A 20,792-nucleotide genomic window follows, 5' to 3' on the forward strand; every position below is an offset into this window, starting at 1 on the left:
TGACATTTTTATATTGTTCGTATCTACACAAATACTTGTGATTCTTAAACAATTTTATTGTACATTTCATTCATGTTCATTGATTTGCTAATTAAAGCATTTTGTAAACATTTGCTTTGCAATCCAGAAAAGTTACTAATGTGCGATCTTTTTGTTTTATAGATATTTCATGTCCTCTGCTAGAAAGTGATTTGGCATACAGTGATGATGATGTTCCATCCGTTTATGAAAATGGGATTTCTCAAAAATCCTTTAATAAGTCGAAAGAAAATTTTAATTTTCTTCATTTGAATAGGTATATTTCCCCTGCAAATGAATATATATAATTTTTTGGTGTATAAATTCCCTGAAACTAAAAGATGGTGCTTGTAAAGATAAAAGATGCTAACTGATCTTTTTCTAAGTTAAAATATCAAGTATTTTTATCATGACAGTTGTCACTGTAGTAGAAATTTCACTGTATAAACTATTCCTAAAATCTGTGGAGGCTGATATTTTCCAAAAACCATGTGAACCATGCTGTTATGGATTGACCAGCTGCTTTTGCCTTAAGAGAGTTAAAAATTTATTACTTGGGAGGAAATTTTAAATTTTTGCTTTTTTCTAAAATACAGCTAAATTTCTTTCAGAAATGCATGTTATCAGCCTATATCCTTTCGACCAAGAATATTGATAGTAGGAGAACCAGGCTTTGGGCAAGGTTCTCATTTGGCACCAGCTGTCATCCATGCTTTGGAAAAATTTGCAGTGTATACATTAGACATTCCTGTTCTTTTTGGAGTCAGTGCTACATCTCCTGAAGAAACATGTGCCCAGGTAATTCATTGTTGCCCAAATAAGCTGTAAGAGTATCCAGGCTTCAGAGACAATCTAGAATTGCCTTATGCTTTTTGAGCTGTGTTTTCTTATTGTTCCGATTCCTACCTCCAGGCTTATGACACAGAACTATATGTAATTGCTAGTCATTAAAGAGTATGGGTTTAAAATCACGTTTCCACCATTTAATATCTGTTTGACCTTAGGGAAGTTGTTAGATCTCTGCCATGTTTTCTCCATGTGCAAAATGGAGGTAATATAGTACTAACCTTATGTGGCTGGTTTGAGAATTAAGTGAATAAAGTTCTTAAAACAGTGACTGCTACATGATATGTACTCATTCTGCTGCTTATGTTTTTGCTATTTTCATGTTAAAAGTTTTCACATGTAAAAGTTTTATATTTTTATATTTAACACAAATCTTCTAGATCTATTAAGGTGTTTTCTTTCTAATTGCTTGAAGCAACCATGTTTTCCTAAAGATGAGACTTTTATAAAACATTTAAAAATAAGATCATGAGACTGGGGGAAGCATTTTAAAAACTTGAGGGTTTTATATGATAATTCCAGGAAGTTCCAGACTAATCAAGCATAATTAATTTAATGACTCTTCAACTGAGTATAATTTATTTTTCCCTCTCTACTAGATGATTCGTGAAGCTAAGAGAACAGCACCAAGTATAGTCTATGTTCCTCATATCCACTTGTGGTGGGAAATAGTTGGACCAACACTCAAAGCCACATTTACTACGTTGTTACAGAATATTCCTTCATTTGCTCCAGTTTTATTACTTGCAACTTCTGACAAACCCCATTCTGCTCTGCCAGAAGAGGTAATTTGAGGGGGAAGGAAATCACTATACTTTAAAAAGAGACTTATTAAGAATTTATTGTAGGGGCACCTGGGTGGCTCAAGTGGTTGAGCATCTGCCTTCACACTCAGGACATGATCCTGGGGTCCTGGGATCAAGTCCCACATTGGGCTCCCTGCATGGAGCCTGCTTCTCCCTCTGCCTGTGTCTCTGCCTCTCTCTCTCTCTGTATCTCTCATGAATAAATAAAATCTTAAAAAATAAAAGGTGAGAAATCTAATTTAGACTGTAAAAAAAAAAAAAAGAATTTATTGTAGAAATTTCAAGTGCTACAGAGATGAATAAAAGGATATGGAAGAGTTTTCTTACCAGAAATGCTGTGTTAACTATGTAGTATATAGACTTGTTTGTTGGACAGGATGATGTATATATAGGTGTATAGTAGGGCTACATTATAAATATTTTTCTCACAAAAATAGGAGTTATATGTTGAATACTGTTCTGCAATTTGCAGAATATATGTGTGTGTGTGTGTGTGTGTGTGTGTGTGTATAATGTGTTTTTAAGTACACAATCTCATTCCTTTTAAAAGCAGCATGATTTTTCCACTGTCTTCATGTACCAGAATTTATCCAGATTCTTGTTTATAGGTATTTTGGTGGTTTTTTAGTTTTTTTCTATTGAACTGTTACAGTGAGCATCCTTGGGTTTTATTTTGTATAAGCATTACTGTGTGGATTTTTCTGGCATCCGTTCCTAAAAGTGGAATAACTGTGGCTTAATCAAAGAGTACACACATATAATATTTTTGACGTCACTAAATTACTTTCAGGTTTGTGCCTGTTTAGACAACTACCAGTGACACAAGTTCATGCTTAATTGCCTGGCACAATCCTTTATTTTTCTCAGGTCTCTACCCAGGTGTCACCTTGGAGAGGCCTTCCCTGATCAGTTTCTCAATTATAGTGACTAGCTCCTCTGCCCATCACTCTCTTTTCCCTTTCTCTGTTGTTTTTATCACTCTCTGCCATTAAATATTTGTTTGACTCTGTCTCCCTTAGAGAATATAAAGTACATGAAGCAAGACTTTTTCCTCCCACCTTTTCAATTCTCAGAGTACATAATCATATTGTAGGCTTCTATATATTTTGTTTTTATTTACTAAGTTTTTCCATACTTTTTGACATAATTGGTTTGCATTTTTTAGAATGTGAGTAGGAAAATAAGTTCAAATATTTTTTTTTTTAGTTCAAATATTAAAGAAATATTTATGGAGTACTTATTCTTTGTCAAGCATAGTTCTTAGATACTGGGCATATAGCATTGAAAGATAGAGACAAAAATTTCTCTTCCTAGAGCTTACATTATAATTGAGGAGGAGAGAAAAATAAATAAAATATAATACTAACCTATCGCTATAGAGAAAATTCTAGCTAGACAATACCAGTAGAGTGTGATAGGGTCACAATGTTAATAGTCTTAGGTAAGGCCTCACTAAGAAGGTGACTTTTGAGGAAAGACCTGAAAAAGGTAAGATAGTGAGTAAACCATTTGGGCATCTGAGGGACAAAGGTTCCTGGCAGAAGAAAAGCAAGTGCAAAGACCTGGAAGCAAAAGTGTGTTTGGTGTGTTGGAAAAATAGTGAAACCAGGGTGGCTAGAGCAGAGTGAGTGAGAAGAGCAGAATTAAGGACATGAGATAAGTCATCAAGAGGACAAAATGATGTCCCTGCTGGCTCTGTTTTAATGGTTGATTGTGAATTATTCAACTAAAAGTTGAAAACGCTGGGAAATAAACGTCAATGTGTTATATGTTATGGAGTCAAAGACCTCTGATTAGTTAATCTGGTTCTGGACTCTTCCATATTGGCTCCTTTATGTGGATATCCCACCTTTGTTGAGACACTTTCTTCACTATTCAGTTTGTTAGCTCTGACTCCTAAAAAATCTATTTATTTATTCTTAGTCTCTGTTTTGTAGGTACTATATAGAACCTGTTGAATCTGTTTTCATCATGACAACTCTTTGATATTTGAATACTCTGTTATATTTATTTGTATCTCCCCACTCTGACCCATGCTTCACATTAAACATTCCTTCTGTGGTATGGTAAACATTGCTTCTGTGATATGGTATATTCCTTAGAGTTATTTTTTTTAATTTTTTATTTATTTATGATAGTCACACAGAGAGAGAGAGAGAGGCAGAGACACAGGCAAAGGGAGAACAGGCTCCATGTACCGGGATCCCGACGTGGGATTCGATCCCGGGTCTCGAGGATCGCGCCCCGGGCCAAAGGCAGGCGCCAAACTGCTGCGCCACCCAGGGATCCCTCCTTAGAGTTATTAATACAACAAGTTTATTTCTCGATTGCTTAACTGTACTACTCAGGTGACTACATTCAGGTCTATCCTCCCCCGTATAGTCGTTCCAGACATTGGGCTGAGAGACGTTTCTCATTTTCATCACATGGCTTTCCAGTTTGCTTTCACTGTACCTCGCTGGAAAGTGTAGCCCATTCATGTGCCTGATCTGAAAGATCTATATCATTTCGTCTCATGACTGTACCAACAGCAAGGGAGACTAGAAAGTATGACAGAACAGTGTGCCCAAGAAGAGGATATGGGCTTGATAATAGCAGGCTCTGCTACACAACACATGTTTTTCTTCAGAATTCTAGTCACTCTCCTGAATGTCTTTATATTCCTCTTGAAAAGCTGTACTCAGAATAAATTAAGTACTCTAGCATTGTTCTGGTTAACAGAGTAAAGAACTACTATTTAGTAGCCATGTTATACCATTGGCTTATTGTACTCACTGTCAGTTAAAACTTTGTTAATCATTTTGAAATTTGAAACAAAATAAGTTTATACTCTTGATAACAAGACAAACTAGCTGAGTTGTGGGAGTTTCAAAGAATAGCTACTTTATTTTCTTAGGGTAGTATTTCCTAAACATATAAATTTGGTAAAGTATCCCAGTACTACACTGCATGGTAGGGAGGAATGGGTACAGGACCGGGAGTTGTTTATTTTTTAAAAATGAATAATCTAATTTATATACATATAAATAAGCAAGTCCACTTTGAGCCTTTTAGTGGTTCTGTGATGCTGTCAATGTAGCATGTTCTATATAATAAATGAGAACACTGTGTGTACCATTTTTAGCTGCATTAAAGTCCATCCATATCAGAATTGCAGTCAGAGTACCTATATGTATGAGCACTTAACAATTCAGCAGTATGGGGAAAGTGAGAAAGAATGTTATGAATAGATTAGAAATTTTCATGAGTCCATGAAAGGCAAAGCAGTGGGGATTAGACTGATGAGGGTAACCACAGTTCAAAGCATGTGCATGAGAGGGCTGTATTGAAAGATGGCAGTAGTTTCTAGCTCTGAGTCAATGCTAGAAAGGAATTGAAAGAGCTCTTGGACAACTTTAAGTTAATTGGCTTTCTTCACTTTTGACCGTGCCAAGCAGTAATTAGCAGAGTTATTCATCCTTAGCTAGAGCAGTGAGGATGGGCCCAAAGACTACTGTGTCAGCAGTCACTATCTATGGCTGCCAATATCAGGAGGAATGGGGAGACCCTGTTGTCCAGAAAGAAAATTACAGGCACATTCTATTTCTAGTATAAGCTAGCTTCTTCATAATCACTGGATGTAGAAGCTAAAATAAACAGAAAAAGCATCTATGGGGAGAATTCAAAGGCAAAGATGAGCTTATAAATAAGCATTTGAGAAGGACAGCTCAATGAATAATCATATCCATGCATCACTTAACAGACTGTTTGTTGTAAAAAAGAACCAATTGGAGATACTATAAATGAAATAACTCCCCCTTCCCCCCAAATAAAAAGTCCATGAGGCTTTTGAAAAGGAACAGGCACAGATAAAGACTGAATTAGTGAGATGAAACATGAGATCAGGAATTCTTACAGTATATGGTACAAAAGGACAGAGATTTGAAAAAGAAGAGAAAAAGCTAAAATAGAATTCAATTCAGGTCTAACACCTATTTAGTGGGCCTTATGGGAGGAAAAAATTAGAAAATATTCACATAGTAAAACAGTTTGTAGAGTTAAAGAATACCTTAAGTCCAGATGTAAGGGTTCCTGTGTTCTAACTAATGGATATAAAAAGGCCCACATCTAGATAAATTTTAGGATTTCAGAAGTACAGAGGAGAATTTTAAAAATCAACCGAGAGAAAAAATATTACTAGGAAGGACTGAAAGTCAAATTGCTTCTACCTTCTCATTGTGAACACTAGCTACTAAGGAGACAACTGAGCAGTATTTCCAGAGTTTTTAAGGAAAATAACTTTAGACTTATAATTTCCTTCCCAACAAAGTTAGCATTTGAGTGAAAGAACAAAACAAATATTTTATTTCACTTTTTTTTTTTTTTTTGAGAGAATTCTAAGTAGGCTGTATATCTGGCACAGAGCCAGATGTAGGGCTCAGTGTCACAACCCTGAGATCATGACCTAATCTGAAATCAAGAGCCAGATGCTTAACCGACTGAGCCACCCAGGAGCCCCAATGACATTTTTGAATATGCAATTCCTAAGAAACTATTACTCATAAACCCTTGACTGAATTATTAAAGGATTATTTCTCTGAGATTTTTTTTTTTTTTAAGATTTTTAATTCATTTATTCATGAGAGACACAGAGAGGCAGAGACACAGGCAGAGGGAGAAGCAGGCTCCATGCAGGGAGCCCGATGTGGGAGTCAATCCTGGAACTCCAGGATCACGCTCTGGGCCAAAGGCAGGCACCAAACCGCTAAGCCACCCAGGGATCCCTCTCTGAGATTTTTATTTGTAGAAGTTGCATAACAAAAGCAGTGAACAAAGAAAACAAACTTACTGTCACAAAGTTGTGATAGAAAAATTTTTTAAGGAATGTGAAGCTAAGTTGGTCTGTTGGTCTGAACTTGATAATGGCAGGAAGGACATAGGACATAGCAAAGGAGACTAAAGAAGTAAAAGCACATTCAGATTTTTGCCTGATACATAGAAATTGATTAACCTTAGAGTTTGCTAGGAAAGGAAACTTAGATATGTCTGTTAAAACTTGTAACAAGGGGTGCCTGGGTGGCTCAATCGGTTAACCTGCCTTTGGCTCGGGTCATGATCTCAGGGTCCCTGCATATTAAAAATTAGAAATTAAAACTGTAGGATTTGGGCCAGCATTGAGAAATTGATGTAAATTGTTTACATAATTTAGTAAATGAATTAGCAAAAATAGAGACATTTCTTAAATGATGTTGAGACAATAGGAAAAGCTTCATATAACATACTTGGAACATTTTCATATATGGAAACGTGGAAGACCCTATAAATCAGGTTATTTAAATCTATGAATGTAAACTTCTGTATGTCAAAGATAACCCAAAATAAAATACATAAGCATCACACAAGGAATAAACATGATTATCCTCTAATAATAATAGTACTGGAAAAACAAGAGTGCCTGGGTGGATTGGTCAGTTAAGTGTTGCGTTCAGCTCAGGTCATGATCTCAGGGTCCTGGAATTGGCCCTACATTGGGCTCTCTGCTTAGCAGGGAGTCTGCCTCTCCTTCTCTCTCTTCCCCTACCCCCACTTGTGCTGACTCTCTCTCTCTCTCAAAAAAATCTTTAAAGAAAAATACTGGAAAAGGTCAAGAGGTTGCTTAGAAACGTCCTTTTGGGATCTCCTTTGCCCTTCTTTTGGTAGTGAAATATGCATAACAAATTTACCATTTTAACCATTTTTAAGTGTACAATTCAGTGACCTCAAGTACATTGCATTGAGTATATTCACAATGTTGTGCACCATTCCCAGAACTTCTTCATCATCCCAAACAGAAACTCTATACCCATTAAACAGTTACTCCCCTATTCCCTCCTTTTCCTAACCCCTAGTAACCTCTGTTGTAATAAATTTCTTTCTGTGAATTTACCTATTCTGCATACCTTGTAAAAGTGGACTCCTATGGTATTTGTCCTTTTGTGACTGGGTTATTTCACTTAGCATGTTTTCAAAGTTCATCAGTATTGTAGCATGCATTAGAATTTCACTCCTTTTTAAGGTTGAATAATACTCTATTTTATTCATATATATATATTATATATATATATATATATCACAGTTTTATCCATTCGTCTAGTGATAAACATTTGGATTATTTCCACCTCTTGCCTACTATGCATACAAGTTGTATTTGAGTGGGTTTTTTGTTGTGTTTTTTTTTTTCTTGCTCTTCAGATCTGTATACTGGATTACATGGTAATTCTGTTTTCCACAGTGGCTATACCATTTTAACATTCCTACCAGCACAAAGGTTCTAATTTCTCTATATTCTCACCAGCACTTACTATTTCCTTTTTTTCTTTCTTTCTTTCTTTCTTTCTTTCTTTTCTTTCTTTCTTTCTTTCTTTCTTTCTTTTTCTTTCTTTCTTATTTCCTTTTATTCTTTCTTTTTTTGGGGGGGGCATTAAAAATTTGTGTATAATAACCTGTTAACACTGAATGATACATATGTAGTATTGGTTTGTTTTGTTTTTTTAAGATTTTTATTCATTTATTCATGAGAGAGCGAGAGAGAGAGGCAGAAACACAGGCTGAGGGAGAAGCAGGCTCCCTGCAAGGAGCCTGATGTGGGACTCAATCCTAGATCCTGGGATCACACCCTGGGCCAAAGGCAGACATTCAACCGCTGAGCCACCCAGGCATCCCCATAGTATTGTTTATACACATATATAATTCATGTGTTTTCTTTTTTAAGGTGCAAGAATTATTTATCCGTGATTATGGAGAAATTTTTAATGTCCAGTTACCTGGTAAAGAAGAACGAACAAAATTTTTTGAAGATTTAATTCTGAAGCAAGCTGCTAAGCCTCCTGTATCAAAAAAGAAAGCAGGTTAGTTTCTCCATCAAAGTTTAACATATACTAATTTCAAGAAGGTGGGAATAAAATATTAATGGCATTATCGTCTTCTAATAACACAAACTCAAAAACCTCGATCATTAGGTTGATATCTCTACAGATTACAAGTCTCTATGCTTCCCATTAAAATAGACCAAAGATCGTAAAGCATACCAGATACCAGGGTGGCTGCTTCTCTCTCTTCCTATGTCTGCCTCCCTCTGTGTCTCTCATGAATGAATGAATGAATAATTGAAATCTTAAAAAAAAAAAGATCTTAAAGCATACAAGGCCTTTCCTAGTGTAATCCTAGTCTATAGAATTTCAGCTGGAATTCATAATAAAGCCCCAGTCTGTCTTACCAAACCCATTTTTGGCACTTTTGTTCTCTTTTTCCCTCGTCTCTTTCCTTGCAAAACATTCTGTCATTACACTACTTGCAGCATATTTCATATTGCTTTTCATAATTTCATTCATGCTTGCTCCCTGTCAGCAATGCTTCTATCCTCATTGCCTATCTCTGCCTAAGGAACCAGTTGTCCTTCTACTATAACTCATTTTTTCCTCCTTCCACTGTACTTTTTTCATACTACTAATATGACATTACAATGATGTAATAATTGTCTCTTACTCCCTTAATAGATTGCCAGTTTATTGTAGCAGCACTTTCATACTTCTTTTTCTTGTCCTGAGTACTCAGTGCATCTCTATTTAAACAAAATTAAACTTACTACATTTGAAATATGCCACAATTTGTTATTAGTTCAAAAATTAACTATTAAAAGCTTTTTTTAATAGAATATTCTTATATTGGAAAGAATACATTTTGAAAGTTTTGATAACCTCTCAAATGATCTTAAAATGGAACAGAGGGAATGATGTAGGAACTAATGTTACAAATTACAATTATTGCTAGAGGGGGAGGTAAGGATAGAGATTATGGTAGCACTTGAGTATTTCAAATCCTCTGATTGCCAGGAATATAAGGAGGATAACAGTTGAAAGCCTGGCCACTATGTTCACTGAATCATTTGTTATCCTTGATATGATAGAAGAGTAGTAACTAGTATCTTCTATTCATGTGAAGTTTTGCAGGCCTTGGAGGTACTCCCTGTAGCACCACCACCTGAGCCAAGACCACTGACAGCAGAAGAAGTGAAACGACTAGAAGAACAAGAAGAAGACACATTTAGAGAACTGAGGATTTTCTTGAGAAATGTTACACATAGGCTTGCTATTGACAAGCGATTCAGAGTATTTACTAAACCTGTTGACCCTGATGAGGTATTGATTTAATCTTTGGATCAAATGTGCTCTAAACTGTAATGAACTAGGGAATATTTGGGTAGTTTATGTGGTTCCTTGTCTACACTCTGAGCTTATTTTCTTTGTATAGAATATACAGAGTAGTGTCCTAAGCACATGGAGCTATGTAATGCATTTTTCTTTTCTCCAGAGAGTAGCCTGTTAACTTTATCTGCCCAACCCAAACATTCTAGATGTGATTTAAGAGTGACTTAATGCTACATAATATTATTGTGATCTACAGGATTTAGAGTGAGCTTGAGAGTGAAGTCTTAAGTTGACATTGAAAGATGAATGACATTTGGATAAGGGAAGAGGTATAAGATATTACTGGAGACAGGTGCCCAAGAACAAGAGTAAATACAAAACAAAGCCAGCTTTAAATAGAGTCAAAGGTTTCATATTAATACATTAGTACATCATTTCTTATATATTTATTCTCCCTCCCCTATATTGCCTGGCAGAGCAACTGGACTCAAATGTTTTTGATGTTCACAGTTAATTTAGTGATTTGGTCATTTGCTTGAATTTTAGGTTCCTGATTATGTCACTGTGATAAAGCAACCAATGGACCTTTCATCTGTAATCAGTAAAATTGATCTCCACAAGTATCTGACTGTGAAAGACTATTTGAGTGATATTGATCTAATCTGTAGTAATGCTTTAGAATACAATCCAGATAGAGATCCTGGAGGTGAGCATTAGTGGGTTTTTTTCCCCCAGGGGGGTGGAACAGGGGCTGCGAACATTTTAGTGAGGGTTGACTTCATACCAGATGATATAAACATTTTACCTTCACAGTGCCACTTACAAAGTGAGCATTACTCTCACTTTACAGTTAAGGAAAATGAAGTTAGGTTAAAAAACTTATTCACGGTCATACACCCAGGAAGTGGCAGAGGCAGAATTTGAATGTGGGTTTCTTTGTCTCCAAAATACCTCTATTAATTAAGAGTTTCATGGTGTATCTACTAACAAGACACAGAATTGCATAGCAACTTAGCTTCTTTATCAGTGCTCTTTCTCCAAGTAGTAAAGAAACATTCTGTAGTAAGAAAGATCTGAAAGAATTTTCTTAGTTAGGACCATTATTATTTTTATTACAAAAGTAACATATATAATATTTGCTCATAATATATTTTTTAGACTTCCTTATTTTAGAGCAACCTGGGAGAAGGGCAGAATGAGAGGGAGACAAAGTCTCAAGTAGACTCTGTGTGGAGCATGGAGCCGGACGTGGGGCTCTGTCCCAGGACCTTGATATCATGACCCAAACCAAAACCAAGAGTTGGACATTTAACTGACTGAGACACTCCAACTTGCTAATAATAGCAAAACTAAAAAAAAAAAAAAAAAAAAAAAAAAAAAGCAAAACTAAGCCCCCTAGGTTTGCTATGATGATCACTTCATAATATATAAATGTCAAATCATTATGTTGTACACTTGAAATTAATACAATATCGTAAGTCAAGTACACTTAAATAAAAATTAAGTCCCTCATTTCCTCTCTCCAAAGGTGGACACTGTTAAGTTTGGAGATATCTTTTTAGACCTTTTCTAGACATATACCCATTCTGTCTTCACCTACACAATCTCTAAGTAAATTAAAAGTAAGGGATTTTTTTAACTTCATATATGTAATAATATATTCAACTTTCTACATATTTGATATAATCTTTACTCATATCCAGAAATATTCTTTCTTAGGCACTTCTTTTTCCTAGCTTCCTATTTTTGTTTTGTGAATAGTGTCCTTAACTTTCAGTGGATAATTTTTTTTTTAATAGTCCTGTTTGCTGTGTTACCTCTCTCCCCCAATACATTGGCTTTCTCTTTTCTTGGTAGTGTTTATAAATTAGACTGATTAGCATAGAGACCTACTGAGAGTTTCTTCAACAGTTGAAAAGCTCACTGTTCTTCCTCTCCCAGGCCTCTGCCCTCACCTCCCCAAGGCTTTTCCCTGTAGTTCACATCTGTAGGTAAGCACTGGGAACAGGCTACCAACCTGAGAACACTCCTTAATTGTAGAGTGAAGCATTACCCTGGAACCTGAGGACTTTTTCTGTATCCTTGCACTCATGCTGCTGCTACGTCTCCTTCTGTCCATTGTGACAATCTAAAATTACTTTAGACCAGTGGTATGCCTTTAGCAGGCAATCAGCATCTTCTAAGAGGATTATTAAGATGGAGCTTGCAAGGCCCCATTTCCATGGTTTCAGATTCTGTAGATGTAGGTTGGGACCTAAGAATTTAGATTTCTGACAAGTTTCCAGGTTACGTGATGCTACCCTACTCAGGGAACCAGTGCTTAGACTTTTGCCTCTGCTTTTCTTCAGGCCCAAATGCCATGTTAGAAATCCCCTGAAGAATCCTGATATTATAACTATTGTTGCCAACTCTAATCTAGGCATGAATATTGCAGCCTACCACCCTGTGAGGGAACTGATCTGATTGTTCAAGCAATTTTACATTTGCTTATTACTTGCTCTCTATCTCAAAGCATATTCCAGCTTATGGTGCTTGGATTCTGAGTAGAGGAGCTTTTCTAGTGTTTTCCTGTGTAAGGTTGCTATTTGTTTAGTTTCTCTGTCAATGCAGTACCAACTTCTCTTCTAAAATTCTTTAACATCTCTGGCTCACTAATGACATTAATAGCCTTCCTTGCTGTCTTTGTTGTTGTCATGTTGTTGTATAGTCCTGCTGTTGATTTTTTTTTTTTCCTGATATGTCAAGGGGAGCTAGATCTAGGACAGAGTAGTAAAATTGTTTGGGTTTAGTCTGCCATACTGAATTGGATGTCCAAAACATCCAATAACATCCAGAACAATTAATAGCAAAAACAGAACAATACAATTCCAGTAACATTTACTCTTCATGGTAAAAGTAAAAAAGGAATTTTAATGACTACAATCTTAGCCTAACATGTTGAGTTTATTTTTGGTAAATTATTAAAAGGAGATATTTTTAAATTGAATTCTTTATTCATTTCTCAGATCGTCTCATTAGGCATAGAGCCTGTGCTTTAAGAGATACTGCCTATGCAATAATTAAAGAAGAACTTGATGAAGACTTTGAGCAGCTTTGTGAAGAAATTCAGGAATCTAGAAAGAAGAGAGGTAGGAAAATGATTTGGCATCAGAAAAAGATGTTTCTGATGATGTTTCTGATGTTCTGATGTCATGTATTACTTATTCCTTTTAATTAACCCTTCATGTAATTTTGAAATTCGGACATTTGACTTGATATTCCATGTCTATTTATAAGGTTGTAGCTCCTCCAAATATGCCCCATCTTACTATCATGTGATGCCAAAGCAAAATTCCACCTCTGCTGGTGAAAAAAGATCAGATCCAGAGCAGAATGAAAAACTCAAGACACCTAGTACTCCTGTGGCTTGCAGTACTCCTGGTAAGTGCACTTGGGTAATTTTCACTTAGGACACTAGCCTTCACTTTCTGCTGATGCCATTCACTTTCTCCTTAGTTTTCTCTGTGTTGATGTGGTAAATTACCTTGATATTGTTAATAAATATTAAGGCAACTCTGCATTCTTAAAGTAAACCCAGGTTTATTTTTATTTATTTTTTTATTTTATTTTTTTAATAATAAATTTATTTTTTATTGGTGTTCAATTTGGCAACATACAGAATAACACCCAGTGCTCATCCCATCAAGTGCCCCCCTCAGTGCCCGTCACCCATTCACCACCACCCCTAGTTCATTTCCCAGAGTTAGGAGTCTTCATGTTCTGTCTCCCTTTCTGATATTTCCTACCCATTTCTTCTCCTTTCCCTTCTATTCCCTTTCACTATTATTTATATTCCCCAAATGAATGAGACCATATAATTAAACCCAGGTTTATAATGACATACCAATTGCAGTCCCAGTTCACCTTCATCTAATTGCAGATTAACTCATTTGAAATTGATTTTCATTTCTATAAATTCTAGTCTATTTCCTGTTCCTTCTTATTCTTAGGGTATAACTCCAGGGGGTACTAACTTGGAGCCCATGGGTTTTCCCAAGGCCTCCTTTCCTTGGCAGGCTCTTAATTCCAGTTTTTGTTAAGCCCACGAATGTCCTGACTCTCCTCAGCACCTCAGACTGTGTTATTCATTTGTTTTCCCAGAGTCTGGTATCATAATTCCTCAGTGCCTTAATTAGATCTCAGATCTTTTTTTTTTTTTTCTTTTAAGATTTTATTTATTTATTCATGAGAGAGAGAGGCACAGGCAGAGGGAGAAGCAGGCTCCATGCTGGGAGCCTGACATGGGACTCAATACCGGGTCTCCAGGATCAGGCCCTGAGCTGAAGGCGGCGCTAAACCTCTGAGCTACCTGGGCTGCCCTGATCTCAGATGCTTTTAAACAGAATTTTTAAAACTCTATTTGTGTATGTTTTGCTGGGATTGGAACATTCCTTTATTGTATTGCATGTTTGTCTCCTGGAGTAAATGATTTAAGATAGGTAGGGTAAGCCCTTCTTTGTAAAAATATAAGGAGGCAATTAGAAAAGGGAGGATGAGAATAGCAAATGAGCAAGGAACCTGTACTAGCAGGTGTTCTTGGTCAAATCAGCTTTGAGCAAATGTGTGTGTGTGTGTGTGTGTGTGTGTGTGTGTGTGTGTGGAAATTGAGGACATGGAAAATGTCTCCTCTCAAACAGTCCATCCCTAGCTATATATCCAGCAGGACTGCATACATTGTGTTCACTGAAAGACATGTACAAGAATGTTCTTAGAACCAATATTTTAATAGCCCAAAACTGGGAACAACCCAAATGCCCACAACAACAGATTGGGAAAATATAGATTATTAAACAACAGTGACAATGACTAAACACATGCAGCAGCCATATGAGTGAATCTCCCAAACAGAATATTACAGTGTAGTCATTCTGTATCTGGTCCAGGCAGAATGTTTCATCTATGGATAGCTTAGTTTCTTCATCTATAAAAGGATGTTGATAATGATAGCAAACCTGATCAGGGAAAGTGAAATTTCAGGGAGTCAGTACATACATAAAGAGCTTAGAAGAGTCCCCACTATGTGGTGAGCACTCAGTAAGTATAGGCCATTTTTAGCCTTACCCTTCCTCCAGTTCATTCCTTGTATTCCTGCCACAGTGATTGTTGAATTAGAGTCATCGGATGATTCATATCATTGCCCTCCTTAAAATTATTCAAGATAAAATTCAAACTCCTTAGAATGACACATTATTGCCTACTACTCTCTGCCTTCTCACAGTACTTTCTACCCTTGTTTCTGTGTTCAGCCATACAAAACTACAGCAGTTTCTCAAACTCTACCCTCTTATATCTCAAGAGGTATTTTCCCCCCAGTTACTTGGAAAATTGTCAAATGTCTTTTTATCGTTTTCTTAAATTTTTTGAAGCTCAGTTGAAGAGAAAAATCCGCAAAAAGTCAAAGTGGTACTTAGGCACCATAACAAAACGAAGGAGGATTTCACAGGTGAAAGATGAGAGCCAGAATACCACAGATGACAAAGTTGAGAGTGATACAGAAGAAAATCAAGATACAAGTGTAGACCACAATGAGACTGGAAACACAGGAGAGTCCTCAGTGGAAGAAAATGAGAAACACCAAAATGCCTCTGAAAGCAGAATAGAATTGAGGAATAATAATTCAAGTATTTGTGGTATTGAGAATGAGCTTGAAGAATCTGAGAAGACCACAGCATGCACAGAAGTGAGGAAAGATAAAATTGTTTGCAATGGAGATGCTTCTGATTCTCAGATAATAGATATTTCTAATGAAAATGAAGCAAAGGGTAAGTCTCAAGCAATTTACTAATTTTAATTTTAAAAGATTTTTAAAAGATGTTTCGGGGCATCCTGACTCTTAGTTTAGGCTTAGATAATCTTAGGGTTGTGAGAGTGAGCCCTATATCAGGTTCCTCACTCAGCTCCGAGTCTGCTTGGGATTCTCTCCCTATTCCCCTCCTGCTCATTCTCCCTCCCCCCCATCTCTCTCTCTCTCAAATCTTTAAAAAGAGGTTTCACTCAAAGTTCTTAAATGACTAATTACTATCTCAGTTTATTCCTTTTTCTTGTCTTCCAGAATGTAGGTGTTAATTAGGAAAAATAGTATTATCTTAATAACTATTGAGCTTATAAATCACTGTTGTTAAAAGCACAGTGTGGCATCACTAGGCCTGGATTTGAGTGCTAGTCCACTACTCAGTAACTTGTGACCTTGGGCAAGGTCTTGATGAATCATTCTCTATTTTCTAACTTCTGCAAAATTGGGGTAGATAGTGGTCAGGTAATCAGATATTTTGAAACTTAAATAATCCATTTAAAGCATGTAGCAAAGTGCTTGGCTATACAGTTTTCAAAAACTGGCAGGATACCCTCTTCTTTTTAAGCAAGATCAGCGATTCTCTGTAATTCTGGCTGAGTGGTATAGAACAAATGTTACTCCGATCATTGCTCTGTTTCTATTATACGTTAAGTCCAAGATTATTTATGATCCTTCTATCCATTCTAATGATCCTTCTCCCAAAGTTTGTCTTTTAGAATTGTCTTCTATCTGCATCTTTTTAGATCTTTAGCAGATTTGTTTGGGTTTTGGAAAAGTCAAGCATTATTTAGTCTTATAAAGCAAAAAGAGGGGTAACAATTAAAAATTTGTTTTGGTCAAAAACAAGTATTGACAGTGCTAATGAGACTGGTTTTTTTCAGTGGCTTATAGACTATAGGCAAATCTTTTTCAAGGACTTCCTCAAAATGAGTTCAAGTGTGTTTGAATAATCATAGCAGAATGAAAAAAAAATCATAACAGAATGGACTAGGATATATAGTCTTTCCAATATGAGTATTTTAAATGTTAATCCTCTGGCTACATAATGTAGTATGTTTTCTTTAAGTTCAGAATTGTTTTATTTTTCCTTTATCATTATCTTTTTTTTATCATTATCTTTTTTTTTAAGGACACTATTTAATGGGGGACAGATATTTGTTTACATATCAGCATACTTCAGTTCTTACTTTGGCTCTTACAACAGTTAGGTACATTGACCTTAGAAGAGTCTCTTCACCACTCTTGGCCTTATTTTTCTTATCTACCAGTGGTGGATTATTCTACATCAGAGATAGGCAAACTTTTTCTGTAAAGGGACAGATAATAAAGATTTAGTGGTACAATCTCTGTCATAACTACTCAACCCTGTTAGAAAAGCCACATTGACACAGACATGTAAAATGGGCATGATTGTGTTCTAATAAGACTTCATGTATACCAGTAGGGCAGATTGGGCCTATGAGTGGTAGTTTGCAACTCCTAGATTATTGAGGTCCTTTCCAGCATTTTCATTCTATGAATCTCATGCTGAAGTAATCCTGTGCAAAGGATCCTGTTGAGGATCTTTTGAAATACTCCATTTAAGAAGTACTTCTTTTTTTTTTAAGAGTAGAAGTAGCAGCATCTTAATCTTACAGCAGACCCAATACGCCAGAGTTGGTGTTTGTTTTAGTCCTGCTATTTAATCTGCCTAATGTTTATTTTAATCGTAATGTCTGTGAACCAAATAATAGTTATTTAACTTTTCATTCTAGAAATGTGTATTCTGCGAATGACTCGAGCTAGACGTTCCCAAGTAGAGCAGCAGCAGCTGATCAGTGTTGAAAAGGCTTTAGCAATTCTTTCCCAGCCTACGCCCTCACTTGTTGTGGACCATGAGCGATTAAAAGTATGTAAATTGAAAAATAAATAAATAAATAAAATAAAAAAGAAATAAAAAATAAAAGTATGTGAATTGAAATCGTAATGCTTTTGCTATGCAGATTAGTAACATAACCCACCAAAACTGGACTTGTGATAGTACATTGTGTCATTTTGACATGGAATAAATAATCTTTTATGAAAAGTTGAACTTGGTATAGAATAACTTTCATAAAAGCAGTGTTTGGAGATGGCTAATGTGTTGATATTCTGGTTTTTAACATACTTGTCTGCATTATTGATCCTATGTATTGGGTTTTTTTTTTTTTTAAAGATTGATTTATTTGTTTTAGAGAGTGAGCAAACATAGTGGGGAGGGAGAGAGAGATCACAAGCAGACTCCTTATTGAGCATGGAGCCTGGTGGCATAGGGCTCAGTCTCAGGACCTATGAGATCATGACTTGAGTCAAAACCAAGAGTTGGACACTAAACTGATTGTACTACCCAGGCTCCCATATACATTATTTTTTAACCATTACCAGTGACCATTTTTAGTTGGTTTTTACTCAACCATAATGGCATTTTTTTTATTGTTGTTAACTGAGAGGTAATGGCATATATTCCCATAGGACCAGGTTGAAGAGTCACAGAAATCTAGTGAGTCCATTTCAATCATTAAACACTGAGTAAATGGAAAAGTCTTTTATAAGAAAAAGAACGGGCACCTGGATGGCACAATTGGTTAAGTATCCTACTCTTGGTTTTGGCTCAGGTCATGATCTCAGGGTTGTGAGATCAAGCTCCATGTCAAGCTTCACATAGGCTTTGTGCTCAGTGGGGAGTCTGCTTAAGATTTTCTCTCCCTCTCCTTCTGCCCCCCACTCACTCGTGTTCTCTCTCTAAAATAGATAACTAAATCTTAAAAATAATTGAAGTAGTGAAGTGGTTCATTTTTTATGTACTATCTCTTTTTTTTTTCCACATTACAATGTACCTGCAGTGCCATAAAATACCCTGCAAAAAAAATGTTGCTTTTCTCCTTATTAATCTACTCTGAGATTATATTTAATTTGTCTATAGAGATTTATGGCTAAAATTGAAATTGGCCACCTCCTCAGCTATAGTTTTTAGGTTGAGAGTTACCCAGGCAAAGATAAGGATCATAGAATGATGGTTAACTACTGCTAAATATCAGAGCCATTATCAGAGGTCACCATGTCTCATCAGATAATTAGGTGTGCCCTCTCTCTGGTTTATATGCTAAAAATTCCCAAAATCTACAGAATATCTCACAAAATTTATCTCTCACATGTGTAAACACTCATGTTTTCTTTTAGAATCTTTTGAAGACTGTTGTTAAAAAAAGTCAAGAATACAATATTTTTCAGTTGGAAAATTTATATGCAGTAATCAGCCAGTGTATTTATCAGCATCGCATGGACTATGACAAAACAAGACTTATTCAGGTAAACTAATCTATATAAGAAATTAATAAGATTATAAGAATTTTTAAAGACTTTTTTAATATAAAGACTAGGAATTATTTGTAGATACAGCTAAGTTCTGTACTTCTAAAAATCGAGTTTGGTGTTTCTTCAATAAACATTGGAACTATAGTATCAGACTATAAAAAAATCTCTATATTGTGTATGTATTAATGAAGAGCTCCTTTTTAAGATATACTTAAGACAGACCCATGTGTCTTTACTTAATCTTGCTGTATAGTGGGCATTAGTACTAAGATATTGGATGATAACAGTATAATAATAGATCTTATTTCTAGTACCTGCTAGTATATAATATACATAGTAATTAATATACCTACTAAGAGTACTATGGTACCTACACAGTATATATGTATATAATATTAGTACCTACAAATTACAAAATATTAATATCTAAAAATACACCAGTGACTTGATTATAATAACTACTTGAACTTAACATGAGATGAACGCATCTCAGACTCATTTCAAGAGGATTTAAAATAATGAAGTCCCATTGGTGGTATCAATTTTATGTAACAGTCATAAATACTAAACTAAATTTCTGTTTTCACTCTCAGATATATAAATGAGTTAATAATACTCTTGAGTTTGACTTTAAAAAAATAGTAATAGAGTCATGTTTCTTCAACTTTTTTCATCCTGAAAGTTACTATTTTTCCTTTGTACCCTTTATCTAGAAAATGGAGCAAGAGGTAGAAAACTTCAGTTGTTCCAGATCATGATGTCATGGTATCAAATGTTCTTTATATTTAGTTGCTATTTAATTTACCTTTGTTATGTTCGTAGAACTGATGCAAGACAAAAATCCTGCATCTTTAAGAAAAAGATTAAAATAGTAAATAAAAATATTTAAATTTTCTTGGTATTTATGTACATGTGTAAGATAAATTACAGAGATAACTAATAAATATTGGAACTTTGAACAGGGCACTGTAGTGATAGTAATTCTGTAGCATATTAATAGTTGAAGTATGGCCAACTCTTAAAAGTTATTTTGATAACTAATGTTTTATGGCACGTAAGAGTAATTAGTGACATTGACATCCTTTTTGTTTTAAGCACTTTTAAGGCTTTTCCTTCCTAAAAATAGTTTCATGTATTGGACTAGAAATTTACTTAGCCATTGTATCTTTGTGGCTTTGTCACCCTTTTTGTTCTCCTTTTTTTCAGTGCCCATCTCCCATTTGCCTTGAGCCTTCTTTCTCTGTTTACTTAAAAGCTAGGGTTCAAGTCATACTTTGTGGAAAGGCCCCCCCCCCCAGAACAGTTTCTGTACTTGAATGTCAAAATTTACATAAACATTTTTATAATTCTCATTTGGATTAATAAAGATTTTAAATATATTTTGGTTTATTTTTATGATTATACACACAGCAAATGTATTAATAACTAGTTTGTTAAATATCTTTAATAGCACAAAAATTTTATATTTGAAAATGCTTTATATCCTTCTAAATTTGTGTTTAGGTTATATACTGTAGATAGCTTTTATATACAATTATATAAATATAAATACTATAAATTTTGTATTAATGATATCAAAAATACATTTCTTTCTTAAAGCAATAAAACTGTTCACTGCCATGCATATTCTCTTGTGTTGTTTTTTTTACAGAGACATTCTAATATTAGTTTGTAAAATAGTTGGAAACTTTTTTCAAGGGGCATAGGAGATAATGATCTCATATGAGAGATTCTGGATTTTGAAACAGTTTCGAGAAAAAAAATTTTTTAATAAAACAGTTACAGAATTGA

General features: G+C 35.3%; 1 protein-coding gene across 2 annotated transcripts in view; it reads left to right on the forward strand.

The window, feature by feature from the left end:
* ATAD2 (ATPase family AAA domain containing 2) overlaps positions 1–20,610 on the forward strand; it is a 62,119-nt gene extending 41,509 nt beyond the window's left edge. The window contains exons 17-28 of one of the 2 annotated variants that reach the window (XM_041769715.1): positions 163–295; positions 630–816; positions 1,464–1,649; positions 8,401–8,536; positions 9,630–9,826; positions 10,382–10,541; positions 12,841–12,963; positions 13,112–13,255; positions 15,241–15,636; positions 17,423–17,556; positions 18,867–18,995; positions 19,715–20,610. In XM_041769715.1, the coding sequence (XP_041625649.1) occupies positions 163–295; positions 630–816; positions 1,464–1,649; positions 8,401–8,536; positions 9,630–9,826; positions 10,382–10,541; positions 12,841–12,963; positions 13,112–13,255; positions 15,241–15,636; positions 17,423–17,556; positions 18,867–18,995; positions 19,715–19,759 (1,970 nt within the window). In that variant the 3' untranslated portion in view covers positions 19,760–20,610. Of the gene's footprint in view, positions 1–162; positions 296–629; positions 817–1,463; positions 1,650–8,400; positions 8,537–9,629; positions 9,827–10,381; positions 10,542–12,840; positions 12,964–13,111; positions 13,256–15,240; positions 15,637–17,422; positions 17,557–18,866; positions 18,996–19,714 lie in introns of those variants that run through there. The other variant, XM_041769717.1, reaches the window with a different exon arrangement.
* Positions 20,611–20,792: the final 182 nt, after the last annotated feature.

This window comes from Vulpes lagopus, chromosome 9 (assembly GCF_018345385.1).
Source record: "Vulpes lagopus strain Blue_001 chromosome 9, ASM1834538v1, whole genome shotgun sequence".
In the NCBI taxonomy this organism is placed as follows: Eukaryota; Metazoa; Chordata; class Mammalia; order Carnivora; family Canidae; genus Vulpes; species Vulpes lagopus.